The sequence below is a fragment of the Myotis yumanensis genome, unplaced genomic scaffold (genome assembly GCF_028538775.1).
Source record: "Myotis yumanensis isolate MYYU_CA2020_CCGP unplaced genomic scaffold, mMyoYum1.0.hap1 SCAF_12, whole genome shotgun sequence".
Lineage (NCBI taxonomy): Eukaryota > Metazoa > Chordata > Mammalia > Chiroptera > Vespertilionidae > Myotis > Myotis yumanensis.
The window spans coordinates 26547060-26573008 of NW_027223763.1; the positions used below are offsets into that span (position 1 = coordinate 26547060).

A 25949-nucleotide genomic window follows, 5' to 3' on the forward strand; every position below is an offset into this window, starting at 1 on the left:
GTCTTTTATGTAAATGGTGTCAGGCATAAAATACATGTCAAGAAGCTAACAAAATAGGAAAATGTATTCTAGTCACAAAAAAGAAAACTTAAAGAATTGAGAATTGATCTTTTTTTTTTTTAGGACCTGTTATGGAATTTGATTATGCAATATGTGAAGAATGTAGTAGAGAATTTATGGATTCTTATCTTATGAATCACTTTGATTTGCCAACTTGCGATAACTGCAGGTAATTACTTTATTTCAGACAATGTTCTCAATTGCTAAAGTTGAATGTTAACATACAGGCATAGGGTAAAATAGTTCATTTGAATTTAATATTTTATTTAGTAATGATTTTTATTTGGATAGTTCCCTAACATTTCTATGGTTTCCATTTTGCCAAAGAAATACAGGAAGTCTGTGCTTAACAAAATTAATATGTCACATAAATTGGAATGCCCCAGGTTCTGCCATAGTTTTTTTTTTCTTTCTGCTGGCCATTTCTCAGTAGCAGGTTCCTAACCCTTCTCTAAGGATCTCCATTTCTTGTCTCAGTGTATGTTGATGCCTTGGTCTGAGAACTGGGGCTGTTAATGAGAGAGAGGAGGAGACTAAAAGCTGCCCAGTCACTCTCCCAGTTCTTTCCATTCATTTTTTACTCTTCTGAACAGTCAGGGAAGAAAAGAGATGAGGAAAAATCACATTTTTCTGTCATTCTTTTTCTTCTTCTGGCCTTTATCCTCTTTTTATATCACCCCAGAATAATTCTTCTTTCCAAATGGTTCTGCTCCCTGCTGTTTACCTCAGCCAAGTCCTGTGTTGGTTTCTTTCACACCTAAGATCCTATCTTGGAATCTTACTTAGCTCTCTTATCTGTTTCCTACTCCTAATTCTTTTACCTGTAGCCCTAGATTAACTCCTCACCTGCTGGGAGGACCTGCCTTTTCAGCATCCCTGATACAGATATTGGGAGCCATCACCATTGACTTTTGTAGGTAGAATCCTTGGAAGATGGAGAGAATGGAGTTGTTTCTGGTTTCATGATCACATCGGTGACTGGATATGTCCTGGCACCCATTGGAATATAAATGATAAAATCTGTTCCCATTGACACACAGTGTCATTAGTGCCCACAGTGGTTAAGGTCCACATTATTGCTACTCTCCTTGAAGTATCAACAGCTTTTGGAAACTGAATTCGCACTTATAATCTATTTCCATGAGAAAATGAAAGCAACTGATGTACCAATTTAAAGAAAATTAGTGGTAAAAATATATTTGTAAAATTTACACATAATTAGGAACACAGTCCTCCATTTTGTTTCCTTTCAACATCTTTCAGGATTATAATTCAGTACAGTGTAGTTTACCTGTCTCCTCCTTCAGTTGAGACTTACAAATTACTTAGCTTTCTTAAAGGTATTTCCAGTTTTAAGTCTCCCTCCCTGACCTGTACCTCCCCTTCAGTGTTCATTACTTCAGTAAAGGCCAACTTCTTTCATTGGCTAGTTCTCTGCTATCCCGTGTTTAATTCCAAATGTATTTGGCTCCATGTTCAAATTATATTCCCATCCTTTTTCCCACTATTACCTTAGACTAGGCCCCCATCAGCTTTTGCCCGGACCACTGTAGTAGTGATCTTTTAACTGGTCTCTTCTCCCCACTTTTGCATTGTTAGTCTCTTCTCCATATAGCCTTTTATTCAAAACTCTTTGTTTTATTAATCCTCATCTGAGGATATTTCTTTCCATTGATTTTTTTTTTTTTAAGAGAGAGTGGAGAGGGGAATGGGAGAGAGAGAGAGAGAGAAAAAAAAAATCAATTGGTTGCCTCCCACACGCTTCCTGACCAGGGCCAGGGATGGAACCTGCAGCCCAGGTACATGCCCTTGACCAGGAATTGTACCCCCAACCCTTTGGTCGGGAGGCCTACACTCTAATTACTGAGCAAAACTGGCCAGGGCTCAAAACTCTTTAATGGTTCCTTATCCATTTGGAATAAAATTGTCTTCATCATTGCTTAGAAGGTCACTGCCTATCTCTGACCTTATCTCTCATCACTGCTCACCATCATGCACTTTAAGCTTTCTAGCCACAGTGGCCCTCTTGCTGTGAGCTCCAGTTGCCAAGCAAACTCTTGTGTTGGAGCCTTTGCATTTGCTCTTCTCTCTGCCAGAAATGTTCTTTCTCTGGCTACTCAGAATGTTCTGCCTTGTTAAGGGCTCTACTCAAAGAGTCCCCTTATCAGTGACTTTCTCTGAATACCCACTCTACCTGAAAGTCCTTTCTCTACCTTCTTATATTCCTTCATAGCACTTTTATCTGTCACTGTGTTTGCTTATTGACTGTCTTTTCCTTCACTGGGATGTAAACTTCATGAAAACAAGGCTTTGTTTTATTCTTTGCTGTATTCCTCATGCCTCAGACAATACCTGGCAGGTAGATAGGGAACAAATGAATGAGAGGAACTATGTAATTGACTGTCTCCACTTTTGCCTTGACTTTGAAAAGCTCAGAGCCAACTGGACACTTAATTGTGTTGGGGCAGATGGACCTTGCATATTTATTTTCCTTATCACCTGTCCATCCTGACTTTATGCTTTAATTTATATTTTCTTACTTATTGAGTCTTAGTTCTCATTTATATTTGCTGTACTCTAATGAGTTATTTAAAAATCTGTGGAAAAGAGGGACTTTAAGTAGAAAAGAAATTCTTAACATTTTCAATAATATGGATTTGTTGCTAATATAGCTTCTCAGAATATGTAAAGGATAAAGCATTTTTTTCTGTTAGAATTTTTGTGCTGCCCATTTGACTATGAGAGCTGCAGGGAAAAGTATTTTATATGTTCCTTTTGGTATGCATACCCCTAGGTTGTTGGGCTCTTTGAAAATTTAGTTTATTTTAATAGCTAACTTATATAATGGACTTAATTTGTTTTCAGAGATGCTGATGATAAACACAAACTTATAACTAAAACAGAAGCAAAACAAGAATACCTTCTGAAAGACTGTGATTTAGAAAAAAGAGAACCACCTCTTAAATTTATTGTGAAGAAGAATCCTCGTCATTCACAATGGGGTGATATGAAACTCTACTTAAAACTACAGGTATCTAATGAGTTCTATTCAGTCGTTTTATTCCCTGGGACAGGTGAAGTTTTAACAAGCAACTAGTTCTAATTAGTTTAGTTTTTGCTTTTAGAATTAAGAAGATCCTTTGCATTTTGTTGCTTTGCATGTGAATCACAGTTACTCATAATGACAATAGCATGTTTTCTTATTTTGCTTTTTGGTGCAGCAGTTTGGAGCAAATGTATTATCATTGAGTAATGTTAGGAGTACAGTTGGGAAACTAAAAAAGCTTGGAGTGAGAGGCAGATCCTGTATTCCTGCCACCTTCTGGCCCGAAAGTCTTTTTTTTTAAAATTCAGGGAGTTCACAGATGCCTGAAATCTATTGGGAAATACTCATCTGAAACCCTTTCAGGTGTCCAAGGAACTCTAGTATATTCCAGAGCGGATTTTCTCAACCCCTCTTGCTGCCATTGTGGTACAGGTGTACCAAGACATTGAATAGTCTTAGTTCCTGGGGCTGCAATAGTGCCCAGGCTGGGTGCCTTAAGTAACAGGCAGCCTCCTGTATGTACCCCAGAATGGTACAAATACTGTCGTATTCTTTTTGAGGCATTAATTCAGAACAATTTGAATTAAAATATACTAGAAAGTCCTAATATCTTTAAATAAAATTAAGCCACATGTAAAACCAAACACACACTGAATTTCACTGAACATAAGACAACTATCGATTAGAAGATTTACTATTTTATGTACTATCAGAAATGAAAAAGTGCTCATTAAACTGACTCAGTACTTCCTTATCCTTGGTGTTTTTATTTTATACTTACTGAAATAGTGCCTTTACACTTATTATACATTTTTGCTATATATCATGCTTATGTGTACATAGAAAGGAAAATGCAAGTACAACAGCTTTATTAAGGTATCCTAAATTTCTTTACATTGAGTGTCCAATTGTTCTGAACCACTTTTTAAAAATATATGTTTTTATTGATATCAGAGAGGAAGGGAGAGGGAGAGATAGAAATATCAATGATGAGAGAATCATCGATTGGCTGCCTCCTGCACGGCCCCTACTGGGTGGGGATTGAGCCGGCAACCCAGGCATGTGCCCTGACAGGGAATCGAACCCTCACCTCTTGGTTCATAGGTCCAAGCTCAACTGCTAAGCCACGCCGGCCGGGCCTGAACCACTTTTGACTCAGAATTGTTAAAGTACTGTTAAGCACATGGTGATGCAACATTTTTAGAGGGTTAATTGTGGAAAATGTGATGTTTTAGAACGTTTGAAATAAGAGTATATCACTTTTTATGTTAAGAAGAGATTTGAGTTTGGCTACATTGATTGATATTTTGGTCCCCTTAACATATTGTAAGAGATATTCTGAGCATAATTCTAAGTGTATATATTTTTCTCCTAAGTATGAATAAATTTTATAAAGAGTAAAGGTACATAATCTAACGTATTAAAAGTAGAATAAAGACTTTTAAGGTCACTCAGCTACCAAAGATTTAAAAAAATGCATATTCTAAAGATCAGAAGTTAGTCAAGTAGATGGAAACTATTATTAATTCAGGAGAAGAGTGGTAGTGATTGATTTCTTGTGGTGGGAGATTTTTGGAGGTTACCTCCTACTTAGATCTGATGTGACTAATTGATAAGTAAATAAGTAAATTTTGGGGGGTGAGTTTATCAAAACTCATCAGACCCCTGATTTATATGTCCTTATGTTGATTCAAGTGAAAAAGCTGAATGAGTCAGAGAAGCAGTTACAGTCAGAGGATAACTTTCCTATTTATAATCGAGGTTAGCATACATTTCCTGAGGGTCTCATAGGTTTAGATAGAGGTATTAATAGAGTTGTTTCTTATCAATATTTAAAATTCAAATAAATATTTATAAAATTGTAATTGAGTTAGATCATTCTTTGGTGCCGTGGATTTAATAATTATAACTATAATTTACAACTCTGAATCACAACTAATTTAAATATGAATTCTGTATTATAGATTGTGAAGAGGGCTCTTGAAGTTTGGGGTAGTCAGGAAGCATTAGAAGAAGCAAAGGAAGTTCGACAGAAAAACCGAGAGAAAATGAAACAGAAGAAGTTTGATAAAAAAGTAAAAGGTAAGTGGGTATATTTATATCCCAAAAGACTATGTTTTTTCCTGTTTAAAGATGTAATGTCAGCAGTAGATTGGAATGCTACTATGTCATACGTACATTGAAAAAGACTTAAAGTATGCTCTCAGGAGGTTGGTGTTTGGCACTCTGAGTCCAAGCCTCACAGTATTGCAATTCTAAAAAGCATGTAAACCCTCATTTTAATGTGAATAATGTTTTTATATAAGATCAGGGATGTATCCCTGTCAAAGATTTGGCAACAGTTCAATCTTAAATATAACTCAAAGAGTTATTAAAAACAAATATATCCATTAGCAAGCCTCTCTAATTGCTGAAAATGAAAAAGTCATGGTTAAGTCTTATCTAATTTGGCAGCTAAAAGGAACCTATCTAATATCAGCTAGTTTAATCCCTTTTATTTTATCTATATATATAAAAGGCTACTATGCTAAGGGTCCCTCTGCCGCTCCGACCAATCTCTATGACACGTATTGACCACCAGGGGGCAGATGCTCAACGCAGGAGCTGCTGAGCTGCAGTGACTTGGCAGCGAGGCTCTTGCCTGATGCAGCCCAAAACCAGAGAGGAGGGAGCCTGATTCCTTGCGGGGCCGTGCGATTCCACCTTTGGCCATGGGTTATATTGTTGCTGGGGCACTGTCGGCCCTGAATCTAGTTTACTACACACTTGCATTTGTGTTTCACACCCTGTGCGACAGCAACTTTGCAGAGTGCTCTCTCGCACTCCGGGATCCCTCGGGGGATGTCAGAGAGCTGTTTCTGCCCGATACCCACAGGCCAGGCTGAGGGACCCCATCTGCTGGAGGGACCCCGATCATTCCGCAGATGCCGGGGAGGGACTGCAGGAGGTTGGCTCCAGGGCGTGTCTGGCCCATCTTGCCCAGTCCTGCCCCGCCAGCCACCTTCTAATTAATTTCCTTTCAATGTGCATGAATCCATCCCCCAGGTCACTAGCATATGAATAAAAAACTTAGAAAGGTAGAATGACCTGTTACATAATTATGAGTGTTAGGACCAGGCTTTTATGACTGAAAGTCTGCATTGGCACATTAATTTCTCTGTCCATACATCTGCCTGTCCATGTGACTATCCATTCTGTTGTCCACCTATCTCTGTTTATTTGTCCGTGCATCCATCTGTGTATGCATATGTGCATAAGTCTTCATCCCTCTCTCCATTCATCAGTGTATCCAATAATTAACGTGTCAGCTGTGTTCTAGGCACTGTGCTGATATAAATGTTGGAGTCACAGTTTGTCAGAAGAAAAAGACCAGCAAATTTAAAATCATAATAGAGTGTGAAACGTACTGTGATAATGGTGAACATAGGTTGCTATAAGAGAACAAAGAGCACTTTTTGCTGTATCACAGAATCCTTAAAATACCTTAAAAAGCAGGCAGAAATGTTTTCATACAGTATTCGTAAGAACCATAGGGTGTAAAGTGTATATAGATAGCATGTATTTTATGTGTCTACAGGGTTATACATATACTATATTGATTCATATGAAATTAGTCTCTTAGCCATAAAAAATAATTTTGCTTATGTCTTTAGAATTTAGGCTTTGAGGGTGAATAAAGATGGCTAAGATATCTTAAAAACAAACCAAAAAAAAAAAAAAAAAAAAGCTGAATGTAAGCTGCCTTGTTTCTTCTTATTGTGAGGACATTTCCCTCATTTTCATTATAGGAGTAATTCATTTCAGTGCAGAAAAGTTAGAAAACTACAAAGAACTGTCCCATGATTCTGCTACCGTGAGGCAATTAGTAACATTTCAATGTCTGTTTTTCCAATTCTTTTCAATTCATAGACACCTTAGAAATATTTTTTTCATAAAAAATGGAAGCACTGTTGACATTTGTGAAGTTTATCATAACTTTATCAGAACAAATAACCTCATTATAAACATCCTTATATACATTTTTATATAGATTACAGTTAACTTAAAATATCAATTTGGCCCTAGCTGGTTTTGCTCAGTGGGTAGAGCATCAGTCTGAGGACTGAAGGGTCCAATTACAGTCAAGGACACATACCTTGGTTGCAGGCTTGATCCCTGCTTCTGGTTGGGGTGAGTGCAAGAGGCAACCAATTGATGTGTCTCGCACATCGATGTTTCTCTGTGTCTCTCCCTGTCCCTTCCCTTCCACTCTCTCTAAAAATTAATGGAAAATACTCTTGCATGAGGATTAACAACAACAACAAAAAATCAATTCCCGAATCAGAGGGTAAGGTAAGCATACTTTTATGGCTTTGAGAGAGATTTCCTATAGCAAACTATGCCATATAAGAGCATTTCACAGACGAATCTTCCCCAAATTAGTCCCTGCTGTACCAGTCTTCAAAAATACCTGCAAAGACTAATTGAGTGGATTTGGAATGACTTCTTTTATCTTTTTGATGTTTTACCCTAGCCCTTTCTCTCTTCGACATCAAGGAGAGCCTAGAAAGATAAAGTAACAAAAGGCATCTTGAGGGATAGAAAGAGGGGGCATGTTTATAAACTAATTACATATTAGTCTAGGATTTTTGTTAATCCCAGTTACCTGAATCCTCTCAAGTCTTCCTTCTGCTGCCTCTTTAAACCCTTTCCTGATGCTATTTTATTTTAGTGCAGACAGTAATATATGGATAAAGGAATTAGAAATTTGTATCTGCAAAGAGATGGAATATTTTTTTAAATTAAATCTTTATTATTCAGATTATTACAGTTGTTCCTCTTTTTCCCTCCCATAGCTCCCCTCCACCCAGTTCCCCCCCCCCCCCCGCCCTCACCCCCCCCCACTGTCCTCATCCATAGGTGCACGATTATTGTCCAGTCTCTTCCCGCATCCCCCACACCCCTTTCCTCCCCAAGAATAGTCAGTCCACTCCCTTTCTATGCCCCTGATTCTATTATAATCACCAGTTTATTCTGTTCATCAGATTATTTATTCACTTGATTTTTATATTCACTTGTTGATAGATGTGTATTTGTTGTTCATAATTTGTATCTTTACCTTTTTCTTTTTCTTCCTCTTCTTAAAGGATACCTTTCAGCATTTCATATAATACTGGTTTGGTGGTGATGAACTCCTTTAGCTTTTCCTTATCTGTGAAGCTCTTTATCTGACCTTCAATTCTGAATGATAGCTTTGCTGGATAAAGTAATCTTGGTTGTAGGTTCTTGGCATTCATCACTTTGAATATTTCTTGCCACTCCCTTCTGGCCTGCAAAGTTTCTGTTGAGAAATCAGCTGACAGTCGTATGGAAACTCAGGTAACTGAGTTTCTTTCTCTTGCTGCTTTTAAGATTTTCTCTTTGTCTTTTGCTCTTGGCATTTTAATTATGATGTGTCTTGGTGTGGTCCTCTTTGGATTCCTTTTGTTTGGGGTTCTCTGCGCTTCCTGGACTTGTAAGTTTGTTTCTTTCATCAGGTAGGGGAAGTTTTCTGTCATTATTTCTTCAAATAGGTTTTCAATATCTTGCTCTCTCTCTTCTTCTGGCACCCCTATAATTTGGATGTTGGTACGCTGGAAGCTGTCCCAGAGGCTCCTTACGCTATCTTCGTATTTTTGGATTCTTTTTTCATTTTGCTTTTCCGGTTGGGTATTTTTCGCTTCTTCGTATTTCAAATCTTTGACTTGATTCTTGTGATCCTCTAGTCTGCTATTGGAACTCTGCATAATATCCTTTATTTCAGTCAGTGTATGCTTAATTTCTAGTTGGTCCTTTATCATAACCTCGAGGGTCTCAATAGATTTCTTGAGGGTCTCACTACATTTATCGGCGTTTTCTAGAAAGTTCTTGAAAAACCTTAAAAGTGTGGTTTTGAACTCTATATCCAGTAGTTTGCTTTCCTCCATTTCTGTCATTTGTGTCCTGTTTCTTTGTCTCCAAATTTTTTATGCTTCCCTCTGTTGGTAGAGTGGCTTTGTGTGCTAGGTGTCCTATAGGGCCCAGTGGCTCAGCCTCCCCAATTACCTGAGGTGGACACTCTTGGTGCACCCTTTTGTGAGCTTTGTGCAGAGTCTTGTTGTAGTTAAGCCTTGATTGTTGTAGGTATCACTGAGAGGAATTGACCTCCAGGCCTATGGCTGTGAGAATCTGCTGTGTCTACAGTGGGAGAACTTCTGTGCTGAAGACACCCTTATGGGGCAAGACTTGCTTCAGTGGGGCTTTGGTGCTCACTGAGTCTGCCCCCTGAGTGCGTCCCTTATGAATCTGAGGAGTTGTAATCTGGATGGTCTCACTCTGTCCACTGGGTACACTGGCTCTTGGATCTCTAAGGAGGTGCTAATTTAGCCTTTGCCTGAGGCTACCCAGCAGGAGCTATGAAGAGATCTGCAAATTCCCCTTCCTTGTTTGGGGTTTGGAAGTGCCCAAATGAGGCCCAGCTGTGAAGCAATGCAAGCTGCTGTGGGGCCTTGGGCCTTCTCTTGGAAGTTCTGGGTCTGTCTGGCCCAGCTGCAGTTTGTTAGGTAATTTTCAGCTTGCAAAGGACCAGGGCATTCATATGCAAAAGCCTCTGCTGCAGCTTGGGTGGGGCGGAGTCTCAGGGGATCAACAGGGCGGAGTAAGCAGCTATGGCTGATCCTCAGCCCTGCCCTAAAGGGCCCCTCATCTCAGTGTCTCGGTAATTGCTTCAAGTACCTTTGAGAGAAAGCCGCCCTCGAGTTCCGAGTTCTGCCTGCTGCCAGACAGTACAGTTTCTCCCCGTATGAGTCTAGGTCCCCAGAGACTCACCCGGAACTGGAGTTGCAGTCGGGGGCTTGTGGCTCCCTCCCGATTAAAAAAGACAGCCGCGTCCTCAGTTGCCAACCCTTGCCGTGTGCGCCTTCGTACCTCTGCACTCCACCTCCGCAGCTCCTGAGTCTCAGTGTGCTTTTCTCTTTCCTTCTAGTTGTAGAATTTCCACTCAGCCAGCCTTCCTGTAGTTCTGGATGATGTCCGTTTTGTCTTTTAGTTGTATTTTTGAAGTGGTTGTGGGAGGCAGCAATTTCCGGTGTTTACCTATGCCGCCATTTTGGTTTCCTCTCGAGACAGAATATTTTGAAAAGGAGTGCGATCTGTAATGTTTTTCTTCTGTCTGTAATGTTTTTCTTAGGTACTATTTCTGTAGTTTGGTCAAGATGTCACCTAAAGTTGACTAAATTTTTATAATTTGACTAATAAAATATTATGGTATCTGTTTTATTTAATTTTTTTTCTATAAAAAGTTTTATTAAGGTAATTTAAACATTAGTATGGATAGAATATTTCTTTTGAGATATACACAATTTTCATATATATATACATATATATGTATGTATGTATATATATATATTTAAAGTAAACTCCCATATTATTGACTCTTTTCTCACCATGTTAAGTTGCTATTAATCACCAGATAAACCTACTATGGATTTTCCTCAACCTAGAAGAGTTTGTATCTGTGCTGAATTTTTTCTTAGATCCCTTAAGGCTGGTTTCTTTAATTCATTTCTTGTTTGGGTGAAGCATGTCTTTTTGTTTTGTTTTTGTTTTTAGCATTACAGCCTGACAGGTGTTTATTGTCCATTTTGTCAAATAACAAAGTGAAACATGTGATGCATTACAAATAAACTAATGATTCGTAATCTTGGTTCATGGGCTATTATATTTTACCCGATGTTAACATTTATGATTACTTTAAGACTTTTAAATTAGAGAATTTTTGAGACATTATCTGTATATTGCAATGTGTGTTTACCACCAAAAGTCAAATCTGTCACCATATATTTGACCCCCTTTAACCTTTCACTACCCTCCCAACCCTTTTCCCATACTGGTAACCACCATACTGTGGTTTGTGTATGAGTTTTTGTTCTTCATGTTTGTTCATTTGTTGCTTTTAGTTTTATATCTCTCATATTAGTGATATCATGTGGTTCTTGACTTTTTTCTGTCTGACTTTATTTTTATTGTTTAAAGTATTACATATACTAATAGTATTACATATATGTTCTTTCCCCCCCCCATCCCCCCCATTCCCCAGAACATGCCCTCACCCTCCTAGTGTCTGTGTCTGTTGGTTATGCTTATATGCATGCATACAAGTCCTTTGGTTGATCTCTTACTCCTCCCCCTACCCCTCCCTCACCGTCCCACTGAAGTTTGACAGTCTGTTTGATGCTTCTCTGTCTCTCTCTCTATTTTTGTCCATCAGTTTATGTTGTTCATTATATTCCACAAATGAGTGAGATCATGTGATAGTTATCATTCTCTGATTGGCTTATTTCGCTTAGCATAATGCTCTCCAGGTCCATCCATGCTGTTGCGAATGGTAAGAGTTCTTTCTTTTCTTACAGCAGCGTAGTATTCCATAGTGTAGTAATCCATTCATCTGCTGATGGTCACTTAGGCTGTTTCCAAATCTTAGCTATTGTAAATTGTGCTGCTATGAATATAGGGGTGTATATGTCCTTTCTGATTGGTGTTTCTGGTTTCTCGGGATATATTCCTAGAAGTGGTATTACTGGCTCAAATGGGAGTTCCATTTTTAATTTTTTGAGGAAACGCCATACTGTTCTCCACAGTGGCTGCACCAGTCTGCATTCCCACCAGCAGTGCATCAGGGTTCCTTTTTCTCCGCATCCTCGCCAGCCTTTGTCATTTGTTGATTTGTTGATGATGGCCATTCTGATAGGTGTGAGATGGTATCTCATTGTCATTTTGATTTGCATCTCTCGGATGATTAGTGACTTTGAGCATGTTTTCATATGTCTTTTAGCCTTCTGTATGTCCACTTTTGAAAGGTGTCTATTTAAGGCCTTGGCCCATTTTTTTATTGGATTGTTTATCTTTTTGTTAAGATGTATGAGTTCCCTATAAATTTTGGAGAGTAGGCCCTTAACGGATATAACATTGGCAAATATGTTCTCCCATGCAGTGGGCTTTCTTGTTGTTTTGTTGATGGTTTCTTTTGCTGTGCAGAAGCTTTTTATTTTGATGTAGTCCCATTTGTTTATTTTCTCCTTAGTTTCCATTGCCCTAGGACAGTGATGGCGAACCTTTTGAGCTCGGCATGTCAGCATTTTGAAAAACCCTAACTTAACTCTGGTGCCGTGTCACATATAGAAATTTTTTGATATTTGCAACCATAGTAAAACAAAGATTTATATTTTTGATATTTATTTTATATATTTAAATGCCATTTAACAAAGAAAAATCAACCAAAAAAAATGAGTTCGCGTGTCACCTCTGACACGCATGTCATAGGTTCGCCATCACTGCCCTAGGAGCTGTGTCGGTAAACATATTGCTATGATGTATATCTGATATTTTGCTGTCTATGGATTCTTCTAAGATTTTTATGGTTTCCCATCTTACGTTTAAGTCCTTTATCCATTTCGAGGTTATTTTTGTGTATGGTGTAAGTTGGATGGTCTAGTTTCATTTTTTTGCATGTATCTGACCAATTTTCCCAACAACATTTATTGAAGAAACTGTCTTGATTCCATTGTATGCTCTTGCCTCCTTTGTCAAATATTAATTGAGCATAATGGCTTGGGTCTATTTCTCTGTTCTCTGTTCTGTTCTATTGGTCTATATGTCTGTTCTTGTGCCAATACCAGACAATTTTGAGAATAGTGGCTTTGTAATATAGCTTAATATCTGGTATTGTGATCCCTCCAACTTTGTTCTTCTTTCTCAAGATTGCTGCAGCTATTCGGGGTCTGTTTTTCTTCCAGGTGAATATTTGGTATATGCTGTTGGTATCTTAATGGGGATTGCATTGAATCTGTAGATTGCTTTGGGTAGTATGGACATTTTAATGATGTTGATTCTATCAATCCATGAACACAGTATGTTCTTCTATTTGTTTATGTTTTCCTTTCTTTTTTTCAAGGTCCTGTAGTTTTCCGAGTACAGGTCTTTTATCTCCTTTGATAAGTTTATTCCTAGGTATCTTAATTTTTTTGGTGCAATGGTAAATGGGATTTTTTTGTTTGTTTCTCATTCTTTGAGTTTATTATTGGTGTATAAAAAGCCATAGATTTCTGGGTGTTAATTTTGTATCCTGCTACATTGCCAATCATTTATTATATCTAGTAGTTTTTTGATGGAGTCTTTAGGGTTTTCTATGTACAATATCATGTCCTCTGTGAAAAATGACAGTTAAACTTCTTCTTTTCCAATTTGGATGCCTTTTATTTCTTCTTCTTGTCTGATTGCTATGGCTATCACTTCCAGTACTATGTCAAACAGGAGTGGTGAAGGTGGGCATCCCTGTCTTGTTCCTGTTCTTAGGGGAAATGGTTTTAGTTTTTTTGCCCATTGAGTATGATGTTGGCTGTAGGTTTGTCATATATGGCTTTTATTATGTTGAGGTATGATCCCTCTAGTCCCACCTTGCTGAGAATTTTTTTCAAGAAAGGGTGTTGGATTTTTTCAAATGCTTTTTCTGCATCAATTGATATGATTATATGGTTTTTATCCCTTAATTTGTTTATGTGATGTATCACGTTTATGGATATGCAGATATTGTACCATCCTTGCATCTCTGGAATAAATCCCACTTGGCCATGGTGTATTATCTTTCTAATGTAATACTGGATCTGATTTGCTAGAATTTTGTTGAGGATTTTGGCATCTATGTTCACGGGGATATTGGCCTGTAATTCTCTTTCTTTTTAGTGTCTTTATCTGGTTTTGGGATTAGGGTAATGCTGGCTTCATAGAAAGAGCTTGGAAGTGTTCCTTCCTCTTAAATTTTTTGGAATAGTCTGAGGAGGAGAGGTTTTAGTTCTTCTTTGAATGTTTGGTAATACTCTCCTGTGAAGCTGTCTGGCCCAGGGCTTTTGTTTGCTGGAAGTTTTTTGATTACTGCTGCAATTTCCTCTATAGTTATCAGCTTATTCAGATTTTTTGATTCTTCCTGATTGAGTTTTAGAAGGTCATATTTTTCTAGGAATATGTCCATTTCTTCTAGGTTGACCAGTTTGTTAGAATCGAGTTGCTCATAGTATTTTTTTTTTTACAATCCTTTGTATTACTATGGGGTCTGTTGTTATTTTGCCTCTTTCATTTCTGATCTTGTTTATTTGGGTCATCTCTCTTTGCTTCTTGGTGAGCCTAGCTAGGGGTTCATCAATTTTTTTTTTAAAGGTCTCACACATTTATTACTGAACCAACCTACTATTGTAGAAAAAAAAAATCAACAGAGCGAAATCACAAGTCCATTAATTTTCCAATTAAAATGCCCCAACTGTCCAGACAGTAGCATCTTTCCAATCATTTAAAGGTGTAGGCAACCTGGATGTGAATCATCTCTCATGTGTGATTTCTCATAGGTCCAGTTTGGTTCTTCTCTAATGTCTCCTCTTCAAGTTGTACCTGGTTTTATTACCAGTTTTCATCTGAATCCATTGGGAAATTGGCCGATTTTGCTCTTGTTTCTTGGTCAGGAACCTCTTGATCCTGAAAATCTTGTGGGAAGACATGGTGAAGGAGAAGAGAACGCATGCACTTTTCTTGTTGTTCTCTTTCTAATTCTTTAAGTTGTAGAGTCAGTTCATTTATTACCAGTTTTCTTATTTTTTGAGGTAGGCCTGTAATGCTATGAACTTCCCTCTCAGGACTGCTTTCACTGTGTCCCATAGATTTTGGATTGTTGTGTTTTCATTGTCATTAGTTTCCAGGATGTTTTTTATTTCTTCTTTGATCTCTTTGATAACCCAATCATTGTTTCATAACATGCTACTTAGCCTCCAAGTGTTTGACTGTTTGTGATTGTTTTTATTGTAGTTTATTTCTAATATTATGCTATTGTGATCTGAGAAAATGCTTGATATGATTTCAATCTTCTTGAATTTGAAGAGACTTTGCCTGTGTCCCAATATGTGGTTTATCTTTGAAAATGTCCCATGTGACAAGAATGTATATTCTATAGCTTTGGGTTGGAATGTTATGAAGATGTCTATTAAGTCCATCTGATCTAATGAGTCATTTATGATTACTGTTTCTTTGCTGATTTTTTGTTTAGAAGATTTATCCAGTGATGACAATGGGGTATTGAAGTCCCCTACTATAGATTATATTGCTGTCAGTCTCTCCCTTGAAATCTCCCAGAAGTTTTTCTTATGTATTTGGGTGCTCCTGCATCGGTTGCATACATGTTTACTAGAGTTATATTCTCTTGTTGTATCAATCCCTTTAGTATTAAGAAGTGGCCTTCCTTATCTCTTGTTATGGCTTTCACTTTGAGGTTTATTTTGTCCGTTATAAGTATTGCTACCCCAGGCTTTTCTTCATTTTCATTTGCCTGAAAAATATTTTTCCATCCCTTCATTTTCAGTCCGTGTGAGTCCCTGGTTCTGAGGTGGGTCTCTTGTAGACAGCATAGATATGGGTCCTGTTTTCTTACCCATTCAGCCACTTTATGTCTTTTGATTGGAGCATTTAGTCCATTTACGTTTAAGGTTATTATTGATAGGTACTTGTTCGTAGTCATTTTTATTCTTTATGCCTGTTTTCCTTCTTCCCTTTCTATTTCTTCTTTTTACAGCATTCCCTTTAGCATTTTTTGCATTGCTGGCTTGGTAGTGATACACTCTCGTAGCTTTCTTTTTGTCTGAAAAGCTCCTGATTTCCCCTTCAATTTTGAATGATAGCCTTGCTGGATAGAGTATTCTTGGATTCAGTCCCTTGCTTTGCATTACTTTGCATACTTCATTCCATTCCCTTCTGGCATGATGTGTTTCTGTTGAGAAATCATTTGGTAATCTAATAGGAGATCGTTTGTAGGTAACTCCCTGTCTCGCTCTTGTAGCCTTTAAGATTCACTCTTTATCTTTAACGTTTGCCATTGTAATTACAATGTGTCTTGAGATGGCTCTTTTTGGGTTCATCTTGTTTGGGACTCTCTGTGCTTGTGTAACTTGTGTTCTTCCCCATATCAGGGAAGTTTTCTGTCATTTTTTCAGATAGGTTCTCTAATCCTTGCTGCTCTTCTTGTCCTTCTGGCACCTCTCTTATACATATGTTACTTAATTTTATGTTGTCCCAAAGCTCACTTAGGCTCTCCTCTTGCATTTTAATTTTTTTCTCCAGTTGCTGTTCAGATTGGGCTTGTTTCTCTGTCCTATCTTCTACCTCACTAATTTGGTCCTCTGCTTCTCTTAGTCTACTGTTAAAACCTTTCATTGTGTTTTTTATTGTTGCTATGTCACTTTTGATTTCCTCTTGATTCTTACATAGATGGTTGATTTTCTCGTCCATCTGGTTTACGAATTGTGTAACCATTATGCTGAATTCTTTTTTCTGACATACTGCATGCCTCTGTTTCATTTAGTCCCTTTGCGGGGAGGAGTGGTCCTCCTTTTCTTTCCTTTGGGGGTTGCTTCTTGTCTCTCCATTTTTTGCTATCGCTGAAGGGTCCAGGTGCCGAGCTGCACGGGGCTTGAGCTGCTGTGGCGAGCTTGGTGGGACATTGTGCACCCGAGATTCATGGGTGAGCTTGGGGGCCTGGGGGGCATGGATGCTGTGGGTTGGTGGGAGCTGTGTGCATGCTGACAGGGGCTGGCTCAGGGCTGGGGAGGCGCAGCTGCACACACCGGCAATCAAGGGCTGTCTTGGGATGCATGGGACCTGGGCCACCATTGCGGGTAGGTGGGAGGTGAATGCACTCCAGGACTTACAGGAGCCTGAGGCTGGGATGGCTGGAGTCACAATGTCCATGGATTTGCAGCTGTGGTCTTTGTCCAGAGTGGCTGTAGAGTCTCTGTTTTCGTCTGAGACCAGTCTGGGTGATGGTGAGGCTGGGCTCCTAGTCACAGCAGTTCTGCCCTTCAAGATGGTATGGTTTTTGTGCCAGTGCCGGCCACCTGGGAGTGCTTGCAGTGGTAGCAGGGCCTCCCCGTCTAAGAGAGCCTGGTCCGCCAGCACCTGAAAGTCTTGCAGGATCTGTCCTTCACACTCTCTCTCTCTCTCTCTCTCTCTCACACACACACACACCACATGTCCACACATTCCCCTTTCGCTCCCTCACTATCTCACTCTCTCTCCCTCACTGCTGCCCTGCCGGCCCCCATCTTCGACCCTCTCAAAGCATGGCTTTTGAGGAAATTTTTTCAAGTGATTATATGAGTGGTGTATTTTCCAAGTCCCTGCAAATCTAAGAATGTTCTGTTTCTTTTGCATATGGAAACCTAAGTTCTCTTGTTGTATGACATGACTCCACTGTCTTCTGGTATTTGATGTGCATTGGTCAGTGTGATGCCTTCTTCAATTACGGCTTCTTGTTGAGTTGTTTAGAGGTTGGTGCATATATATGTTCCTGCTCTCCTGACTAGGCTACAAAGGGCTGACAGTGGAGCACACATTGTAGAGACTGGAAACAAGGAGCTTACTATGAAGTTTGCTCAGAAGTCTCAGAACAGAGAGGAATAGAAGCAAGTCTAACAGTTTTTTGTTGAAAAGAAATTGGAACCTGGTTCCCTCTCAGTCTTCTGATTCTGATCCACAAAGAAGCTGATCCAAAGTTTACTTCTTTATGGAAAGGTAAGAGATTACATTACCTGCTTTTAGAATATGACCTACTTCAGTAGTTTGAGAAAGAATTGATCTTACTACAAAAGAAAATTAAAAGTATAAATAGTATAAGCCAGTGGTCGGCAAACTGCGGCTCGCGAGCCACATGCGGCTCTTTGGCCCCTTGAGTGTGGCCACAAAGTTTCAATCGCACTGTACGTGCGTGCCCGCACATGGTATTTTGTGGAAGACTCACACTCAAGGGGCTGCAGTTTGCTGACCACTGGTATAAGCTATATGTAAATATAGAGAAAGTTAGACAACAAAAGAATTTTGCCAGCAAATTCAAATTGTTGTAGATCTCAGATTCAAGGAGGCAGAAGTAGAAATGATGGCATTACTGCTACTCAGCGTGAGTGAGTCTTGAGGTGGCTCTTTTGGGTTCATCTTGTTTGGGACTCTCTGTGGTTCTGGGTGCGTAAGTGGAATGTTCTCTTACAAAATCAAAGCTGCATATGTTGTTTCGTCATTTCCTCCTTTCTGGTTCTGGGTGCATAAGTGGATTTCAAAAAAGGCACTCTGTGTTGGCCTTGATATTGGGTGGGAACTTTCATTGGTGCTCTTGTTTGGGACTCATCTTGTTTGGGACTCTCTCTGGTTCTGGGTGCGTAAGTGGAATGTTCTCTTACAAAATCAAAGCTGCATATGTTTCATCATTTCCTCCTCTCTGGTTCTGGGTGCGTAAGTGGATTTCAAAAAAGGCACTATGTGTTGGCCTTGATATTGGGTGGGAACTTTCATTGGTGCAAATACACAGAGCATGGTTTCTTTACACAAATAAGGCAGAGAAGGCTTTTCCTTAAAGTTATACTCAGCTTTCTCTTATTTAGTACTGGTAGAGGTTAGCCTTCTTAAAACAAAAAAGAAAATTAATTTTCACTCTTTGTTACTATGCACTATCCCTCCCCCCCACCCCCCCAAAAAAAGAGGTGGGTGGTTAAATTTCATTTGGGGCCCCTTCTAAGTTTGTGGACATTTTACATTTTGGGCCTATGGTTATATATAATTTACTAGAGGCCCGGTGCATGGGTTTGTGCACCAGTGGGGTCCCTTGGCCTAGCCTGCGGGGATTGGGCTGAAAACCTGCTCACCAACATCCCCCAGGGGTCCCAGATTACAAGAGGGCAGTTCTCGGGTGATGCACCCCGCAATCGGGCTCCCTCCTCTTTTCTCCCAATATTATGTCACTTACTCTCGGTATCTGTCTCGCTTCTTTCATCTCACTTTACCCTAGGTTTGGCAGTGACCAACGACTTGTGAGCATTTAGCTACAAAATGCAATTATTTAGCAAACAGGATTTACTTAGCCTGGAATCTAGTCAGCCTAGTGCAGGACCCTGCTCAATGTCAGGCTCCCACCCAGGCCCTTCTGCCCAGGCAGAGTCCTATGGCAGCGGGAACCTCCTCCTTCCCACCTGAGCTGCTCCTTTGCCTCCTTCCCTCCCTAGAGGTTGCCCACTGGCGCTACTGTCTGCCTGGAAGGAGGTAAGCTGCGGCCGATTTCCCAGCTGAGAGTGGTAGCAGGAAAATTTGCTGCCTCCACTGGAAATCGATATTAAGTGGATGGGCTGGCATGGGTGGCAGACATCGGGGCCACAGCCAGTAGGTCTCATCATTTAGCTAATTGAGTTGAAAAGTTTCTGTTAAGGGCCAGACCCACGACCTCTGCAATGGACAAGAGGCCCGGTGGGGAGCCAGACCCGAAGTGGGGAGCCAATGAGCTATAGAGACCCGGTGCATGGATTTGTGCATCGGTGGGGTCCCTCAGCCTGGCCTGTGGGAATCGGGCTGAAACTGGCTGACATCCCCCGAGGGGTCCCAGATTGCGAGAGGGCGGTTCTCAGGTGATGCACCCCGGAATCGGGCTCCCTCCTCTTTGGTTCTGGGTGCGTAACCCAAGAATTGCAGTTGCCAAGTCACTGCAGCTTAGCAGCTCCTGTGTTGAGCGTGTGCCCCTTGGTGGTCAGTGCGTGTCATAGCTACCGGTCGGACAGTCGCTTAGGCTTTTGTATGTATAGATGACTGTCTTTGGCCATCTCTCAGGAGAATGAAGGACACAATTCCCTGTTACTCTTCTTCAGTTTATGGAGGATAGAATAAAATCAAAGCTGCATATGTTGTTTCATCATTTCCTGGTGATTTTTCCCCCTCTAGCTAACAAGGGGTACCCCTACCTATGTTAAAACTTCCCACCTTCCCATCAAGTCTTTAAAAGCACCTGGCCGCCCTTAGCCAGCTAAGTTTACCTCCTAAGCAACACTCTTTCTTTGAATACAGGCTGCCTCTTTTACAAAAGGTATTAAACCAAATAAAAGGCAAGTCTTAGAGTGGCAGAAAGTAAATTTTTCATTGAAACAAGGGAAAACTCATTTTGGTAAAAAGTACAAACAGTCCCTAAGGATATCAGTAGCAAGTATTTTAATACATTAGCAAGTGAGGCAGTCCACAGCTTTCTGTGCTGTGAACTCTAAGCCCGGGGACTAGGAGGTTGTCACACCGTAAACCACTCTTGTTCTCCAGCTTCAGCTCGGCTTTCAATGCTGCTAGGCTTGTTCCCGCTTGTCCCCCCGCAAGGTTTCCTCAGCTCCCAAGTCCTATCACTTCTTTCTCTCCTCTTCTAGTCTCAGACCTTTCTGCCTTCTCATTCTCAGCAGTCAGTAGTTGATTTCTACTTTCCAAAGTTTTAAGTTGTTTAAATGAATGTGAAAAACATATTAATCTTATTTAAACAAGTTTTTATTTCACATGTTGTTCGCCATATATGCTTTTTTCTCTCCACAAGTATATTTTGAACTATTTAAGAATTACTTGTAGACACTGTAATTCTTATTGAGTATGTCAACATGTTATCTCCTAAAAACAATGACATTCTCTGCATAACTAAAAACGATCACACCCAGTAAATTTAACATTAATATAATGCTGTTATCTAGTGTATGTATCTTTCCCCCACTGTTCCAGTGCCTTTACCAGCTTTTTAGTTGTTGGATCTAGGCCCATTCAAGGATGATGCATATCTATAGTCTTAGTTCCTCAGTCTTTTTATCTTTCATGATATTGACATTTTTTAAAACTAAGAGTTGACAATTTCATTTTTACATTTCACAATACAAGTAACATAAACTGATAGAGGCTCCCTCTTTGGAGAGTCCAGGCCACTTGGTGTGCAGAATGTCCCTCCATTTGGGTTTATTCGCAGTTTGTTTCCTCATAATTAGATTCAGGTGGAACGGTTTTGGTAGGAACGCTTCCTAGGTGATATGTCGAGTGCATCACATCAGCACACATACCAGTTCTCTAAGAGAGTGCTACTCAGTTTGATTGCTTGGTTAAGGCAGCATCTGCCAGATTTCTTCAGCCACCCTTTTCCCTGCAGGGTGACTTTTTGACACTATGTGAACATCTTGTTCCTTAAATTTCACTCAGTGGTTTTAGTACATGGAATGATTCTTGCCTGAGTCAGTTATTATTAGGGTGCATGTAAATGGCGATTTTCTACTTGTTATTCTTTCTATAATTGCTATTTGACTTCTTTTGGAAAAGAGCATTTTTTAGTATCATTTGGATTCATGGATTCTTACTCTCAAACCAGTGTTATAATCCATATTTCTATCATTTATTTTGATGCTTGTCTCATATTTGGCCAGTGGAAGCCCCTTCAAGGTAGCTCCTGTTTTTTATTTTTATTTGTAAATAATTTCAAACTTACATAAAATTGTTAAGAATAGTACAAAGGAATACCTATATATCCTTTACTCCAGTTTACCTATTCTTAACACTTATGCCATTTGCTTCATTATTTGCATTCTATATACGTGTTTTTTTCTGTACCCTTTGAGTAGGTTGTATACATCATCACTCTACTCTTAAATACTATAGTATTACCTAATAGGAATGTTCTCTTACAAAATCAAAGTATAATGTTGATGTTTTTATCTAATCCGTCATCCATATTCTAGTTTTGTTAGCTGACCCAATAACGTCCTATATGATTTTTCGTTCTAGTACAGGATCCAGTCTAGCATCAGGTATTGGCTTTAGGTACCATGTCTAATTTTTTTTTATTCTACACCATTTCCACAGGCTTTATCCTTTATGACAATGTCATTTTTTAAGTCTCTTCTCTCCCCAAGCCCTGACTTCTTTAGAAATACTAATGTGTTTCATTTGGGACTTTTCTCATTTGTCCTGATGGTTAGATTCTGGTTTTGCATTTCAGGGATAGCACATAAATGATGTGTCTTTCTCAGGGCATCACATCTGGAGGCATGGTGGTGTTAATATTTATTTTTGATTTGATAAGCATAAACAAACAAAAATAAAATTGTAAGGCTTGCAAATATCGTTAACACTTCCCCCTAGAGTTTAGCAACTATCCATGGATGGTTCTTGCCTGAGCCAGTCTTGAGTATGATGATTGCAAAAATTTTCTAACTTTAGCACTCCCTCTGAATTTAACCAGCATCCTTTCCCCCATTTGTTTATTATTGGTAGGGGTTAATTCCTATTCTTCACAAGAGGTTCATTTCTGTCAATTATTTTGGTGCTCAAATTGTCCCAGATTTGGGCCAATAGGAGTATTATTGGTTTTTTTAAATCCTCACCTGAAGACATGTTTTTATCAATTTAGAGAGGAGGCAGGGAAGGAGAGAAAAACATTGATTGGTTGCCTCCCATATGCGTCCTGACCAGGGATTGAACCAGCAACTTAGCCATGTGCTCTGACCAGGAATCTGAACCGGCAACCTTTTGATGGCACTACAACCAACTGAGTCACCTGGCCAGGGCAGGAGTACCTTCAGACTAGCTCTGAGTCCTTTTGACATGTCTTTATAATTTGTTGAGTACTCCTTTCTGCTTTCTACACAAAACACATGTATATTCATTATATTTTTATGTTTGCCCATATACACATATATGAAAATTAAAACCTTGAGTTCACATTGATAAACCCCAATCAAAAAATATAGGGTTCATTCTATTTTCCTGACAGTGAGAAACATGATTCCCATTATCCTTACGATAGCTGATTAATGCCCCGTATGTAACTAATCTCCCATCACTGTTGCTGCCTCCTCGATAGGGAGATCCTCCTTACCTTTCTTGGGCTGCCCCCCTACCATGGATGCCTGCTTATTTGCTCCACTTAATAATGGTTTTAGGACTGGATTGTTCCAGGAAGGAAAAGAAGGGCAAGAAAATGACAAACATCAGTTTTTTAGTACTTTGTTATTTTCTACCATATTTTCCTAGAAATATCTAGTAAATACTAAAGGTATGACCAATCATGGCTACTAAGCTAGATTTGGGTTAAGTATTCTTTTTTTTTTTTTAATATATTTTATTGATTTTTTACGGAGAGGAAAGGAGAGGGATAGAGAGTTAGAAACATCGATGAGAGAGAAACATCGATCAGCTGCCTCCTGCATACTCCCTACTGGGGATGTGCCCGAAACCAAGGTACATGCCCTTGACCGGAATCAAACCTGGGACCCTTGAGTCCGCAGTCTGATGCTCTATCCACTGAGCCAAACCAGTTAGGGCAGGGTTAAGTATTCTTTTAGTGTTAATATTTTCCTTCTCTCTCTCTCTCTCCCCCCCTAAATTCACATAATGCTCAAATTTAGGCAGAGGTTAGCTTAGCAGTGATTGGGATGCAGTCAGATTTTGAGAGATTTTCTGTGGGGCGGGAAAGGGACAGTGGCCGGGATACCTTACACCAGAGCAAAGTTGAAAAGCAGGTATTGGTACTCAAACAGGAAACATTTTCCTGTCATCTGAAACCATGAGACAGCTGTGAAGTTCTGGTTAGTTTATCATTTGTTATTTATAAACTGCCCGAAGATAAAGTAATAAAAGGTCTAGAGGGCATTTCAGATGTCTAGAAAAATTAGGGTTCTTCAAAGTATGAGATAATAGGATAACAGGAATCAAGCTTAGATTTTGGGTGAACATAAACTATCTTAAGGTGTGTACGCTGAAGCTTAAAAATCGTCTCAGATCAAGTGCTTTTCGTACGGGAGGGATGAAAAGGCAGCACAGCTGTGGTTAACAATACGGACCTGAGCTAGACTGTCTCTGCCATCAGCTGTTTGACCTATGGCACACGTTATGTAACTGCTCTGTGCCTCAGTTTTCTCATCTATAGAATTGGGATGGTAGTTGTACTTATTTCAAAGGATTGGGAGGATTAAATGTATTTTATACAGTGCATAGAGCACTGCCTGATACATAGCTCTATAAATGTTTGCTTATGCTCATGATATGATAAAGACTGAAAATACAAAGACTCAGGTAGCATTTTGATATTACTTATTACAGATCTAAAATGGAGTAAAGAAAATGTGTGATTACTTGGTGCATGTTGATCTTTATGGTTGACATAAAAGATAACTATCATACTCTCCCTTAGGTTGTGCTACTGTCAGTGCTGGGCTTGATGGATCATTGGTTAGAATAGAAAAAAAGTAAACAACTAGAGACTGAAGTTATTAGAGGAAGAGACAGACTCCCCTTTGCTGCTGTGGCAACCTGTCTTCCATAGTCAGTTGCTTGAACAAATCCTGTTCTTTTACTCACCTTCTTAATTTGTTGTGTGGGGTTTTTTTTTTTGCTCTCTCTCTAACCCACACACTCCATTTCTGAATCTATTTCATACTACTCCAGAGGCATGAATGATTTAACAGGTCAACCTGGTGAGGTAAGTTTGTATAATCAATTTTGATTTGTTAAAGTTAAGGCAAACCATATTTTGTTTAAACATACCTAAACACCTGATGGATTTTAGCTGAATAGCACTACTGAAAAACTGTCATTTTGCCCAGCCGGCGTATGGCTCAGTGGTGGTGTTGACCTATGAACCAGGAGGTCATGGTTTGATTCCCGGCCAGGGCACATGAGGACTGTGGACTTGGCTTGATCTCCAGTGGGGCATACAGGAGGCAGCCGATCAATGACTCTCTCATCATTGATGTTTCTATCTCCCTCTCTGAAATAAAAAATATATTAAACACACACACAAAAACCTGTGTTTTTTTTTTTTTTCCTCTCTTCTCCCTTTAGAATTACGGCGCGCAGTAAGAAGCAGTGTATGGAAAAGGGAAGTGGTTGCTCACCAACATGAGTATGGACCAGAAGAAAACCTAGAAGATGACATGTACCGGAAGATTTGTACTATATGTGGCCATGAATTGACGTATGAGAAAATGTGATTTGTAGTTAAATGATCTGTTTTACAGAGTTTCAGGTTTAGATATAAGAAATTTACATTGGTCTTATTCAAAATTCACAAAAATATGTCTTTATAGGTGAAACAGTTGTATAAATAATGCTTCAGTACTAAGTATGTATGTTATGGCTTAAGAGCAAGTGTCAGTTAAGGTCTAGCACGTCTTGTTGTGGCTAAATACCGGGTCTGATAATTTTTTCTGGAATAGGGATGGGAGCTGAGTGGTACAGTATGTTTAAAAGTGTTAGGTGATAGCTAAAGTTCAGAAATATGAAACCAAGGCAAACCTTCTATTGGGGGTAGGAGGATGAGTTTTAGTAAAGGCAAAAGCTGGCTACACTGGGTTCTTATTCCAAGAAACAGGAATGGTGGTAAACCCTGCCAAGTCAGCAAAAAAAGGAGCTACTACTGGGACAAGTCCTGGTTAATAACAGGAATAAAGAATGAATTGTAGGGGTCTGATCATGTTTTCTGTATTTGTAGGGTTTACTATAGGCCCTAATATTAGTTGCTACATAGCCCTGTTTAAATATGGATTAAAATGGAAAAACAACCAGGAAGGTAATTATAGTAAGTTTGTCATTACTTGCTAACATTTACTGAGCACTTACCATGTGCCAGGAAACCATTATGCTAAGTGCCTTACAGATATTCTAATTAAATCCTGGGAGGGAAGACGGCTTGCTTCTTTGCTTATTTAGCACTTGGAAAGGAAATGATAACCAAAAACCTGACCAAGAAAGGTAAAAGTCAAAACAAAACAAGTCAAACCCAGAGGCTTGACTATAATTACTAATTATTCTCTTTATAAGTATTTAATACAGAAATGTTAAATATACTTTTTTGTGTTTTTTTTTTTTTTTAATATGCTATGCTAAATATTACAGCTCAATAAAAATTGTTTCTGAACGGGCAGAAGACCTTCCTGGGACAAAAAAAAAAAAAAAAAAAAAGCTTCCAGCTTGATGACAACAGAGTAACTAG

General features: G+C 39.3%; 2 protein-coding genes across 2 annotated transcripts in view; one reads left to right on the forward strand and one right to left on the reverse strand.

Annotated features, from left to right (window-relative positions):
• XPA (XPA, DNA damage recognition and repair factor) overlaps nt 1-25640 on the forward strand; it is a 29154-nt gene extending 3514 nt beyond the window's left edge. Inside the window, exons 3-6 of the mRNA XM_070431117.1 lie at nt 124-229; nt 2926-3091; nt 5071-5188; nt 24800-25640. Coding sequence (XP_070287218.1) covers nt 124-229; nt 2926-3091; nt 5071-5188; nt 24800-24948 — 539 coding nt within the window. The 3' untranslated portion in view covers nt 24949-25640. The remainder of the gene's footprint in view (nt 1-123; nt 230-2925; nt 3092-5070; nt 5189-24799) is intronic.
• Nucleotides 14518-14649, reverse strand: LOC139020471 (large ribosomal subunit protein eL39-like). The gene has a single exon (XM_070430108.1). The coding sequence runs from the start codon at nt 14647-14649 to the stop codon at nt 14518-14520; it is 132 nt and encodes a 43-aa protein (XP_070286209.1).
• Nucleotides 25641-25949: the final 309 nt, after the last annotated feature.

Excerpts from the sequence above, each read along its gene's own strand:
- LOC139020471 (XM_070430108.1), bottom strand. The coding sequence starts at position 14,649 with ATGTCTTCCCACAAGATTTTCAGGATCAAGAGGTTCCTGACCAAGAAA.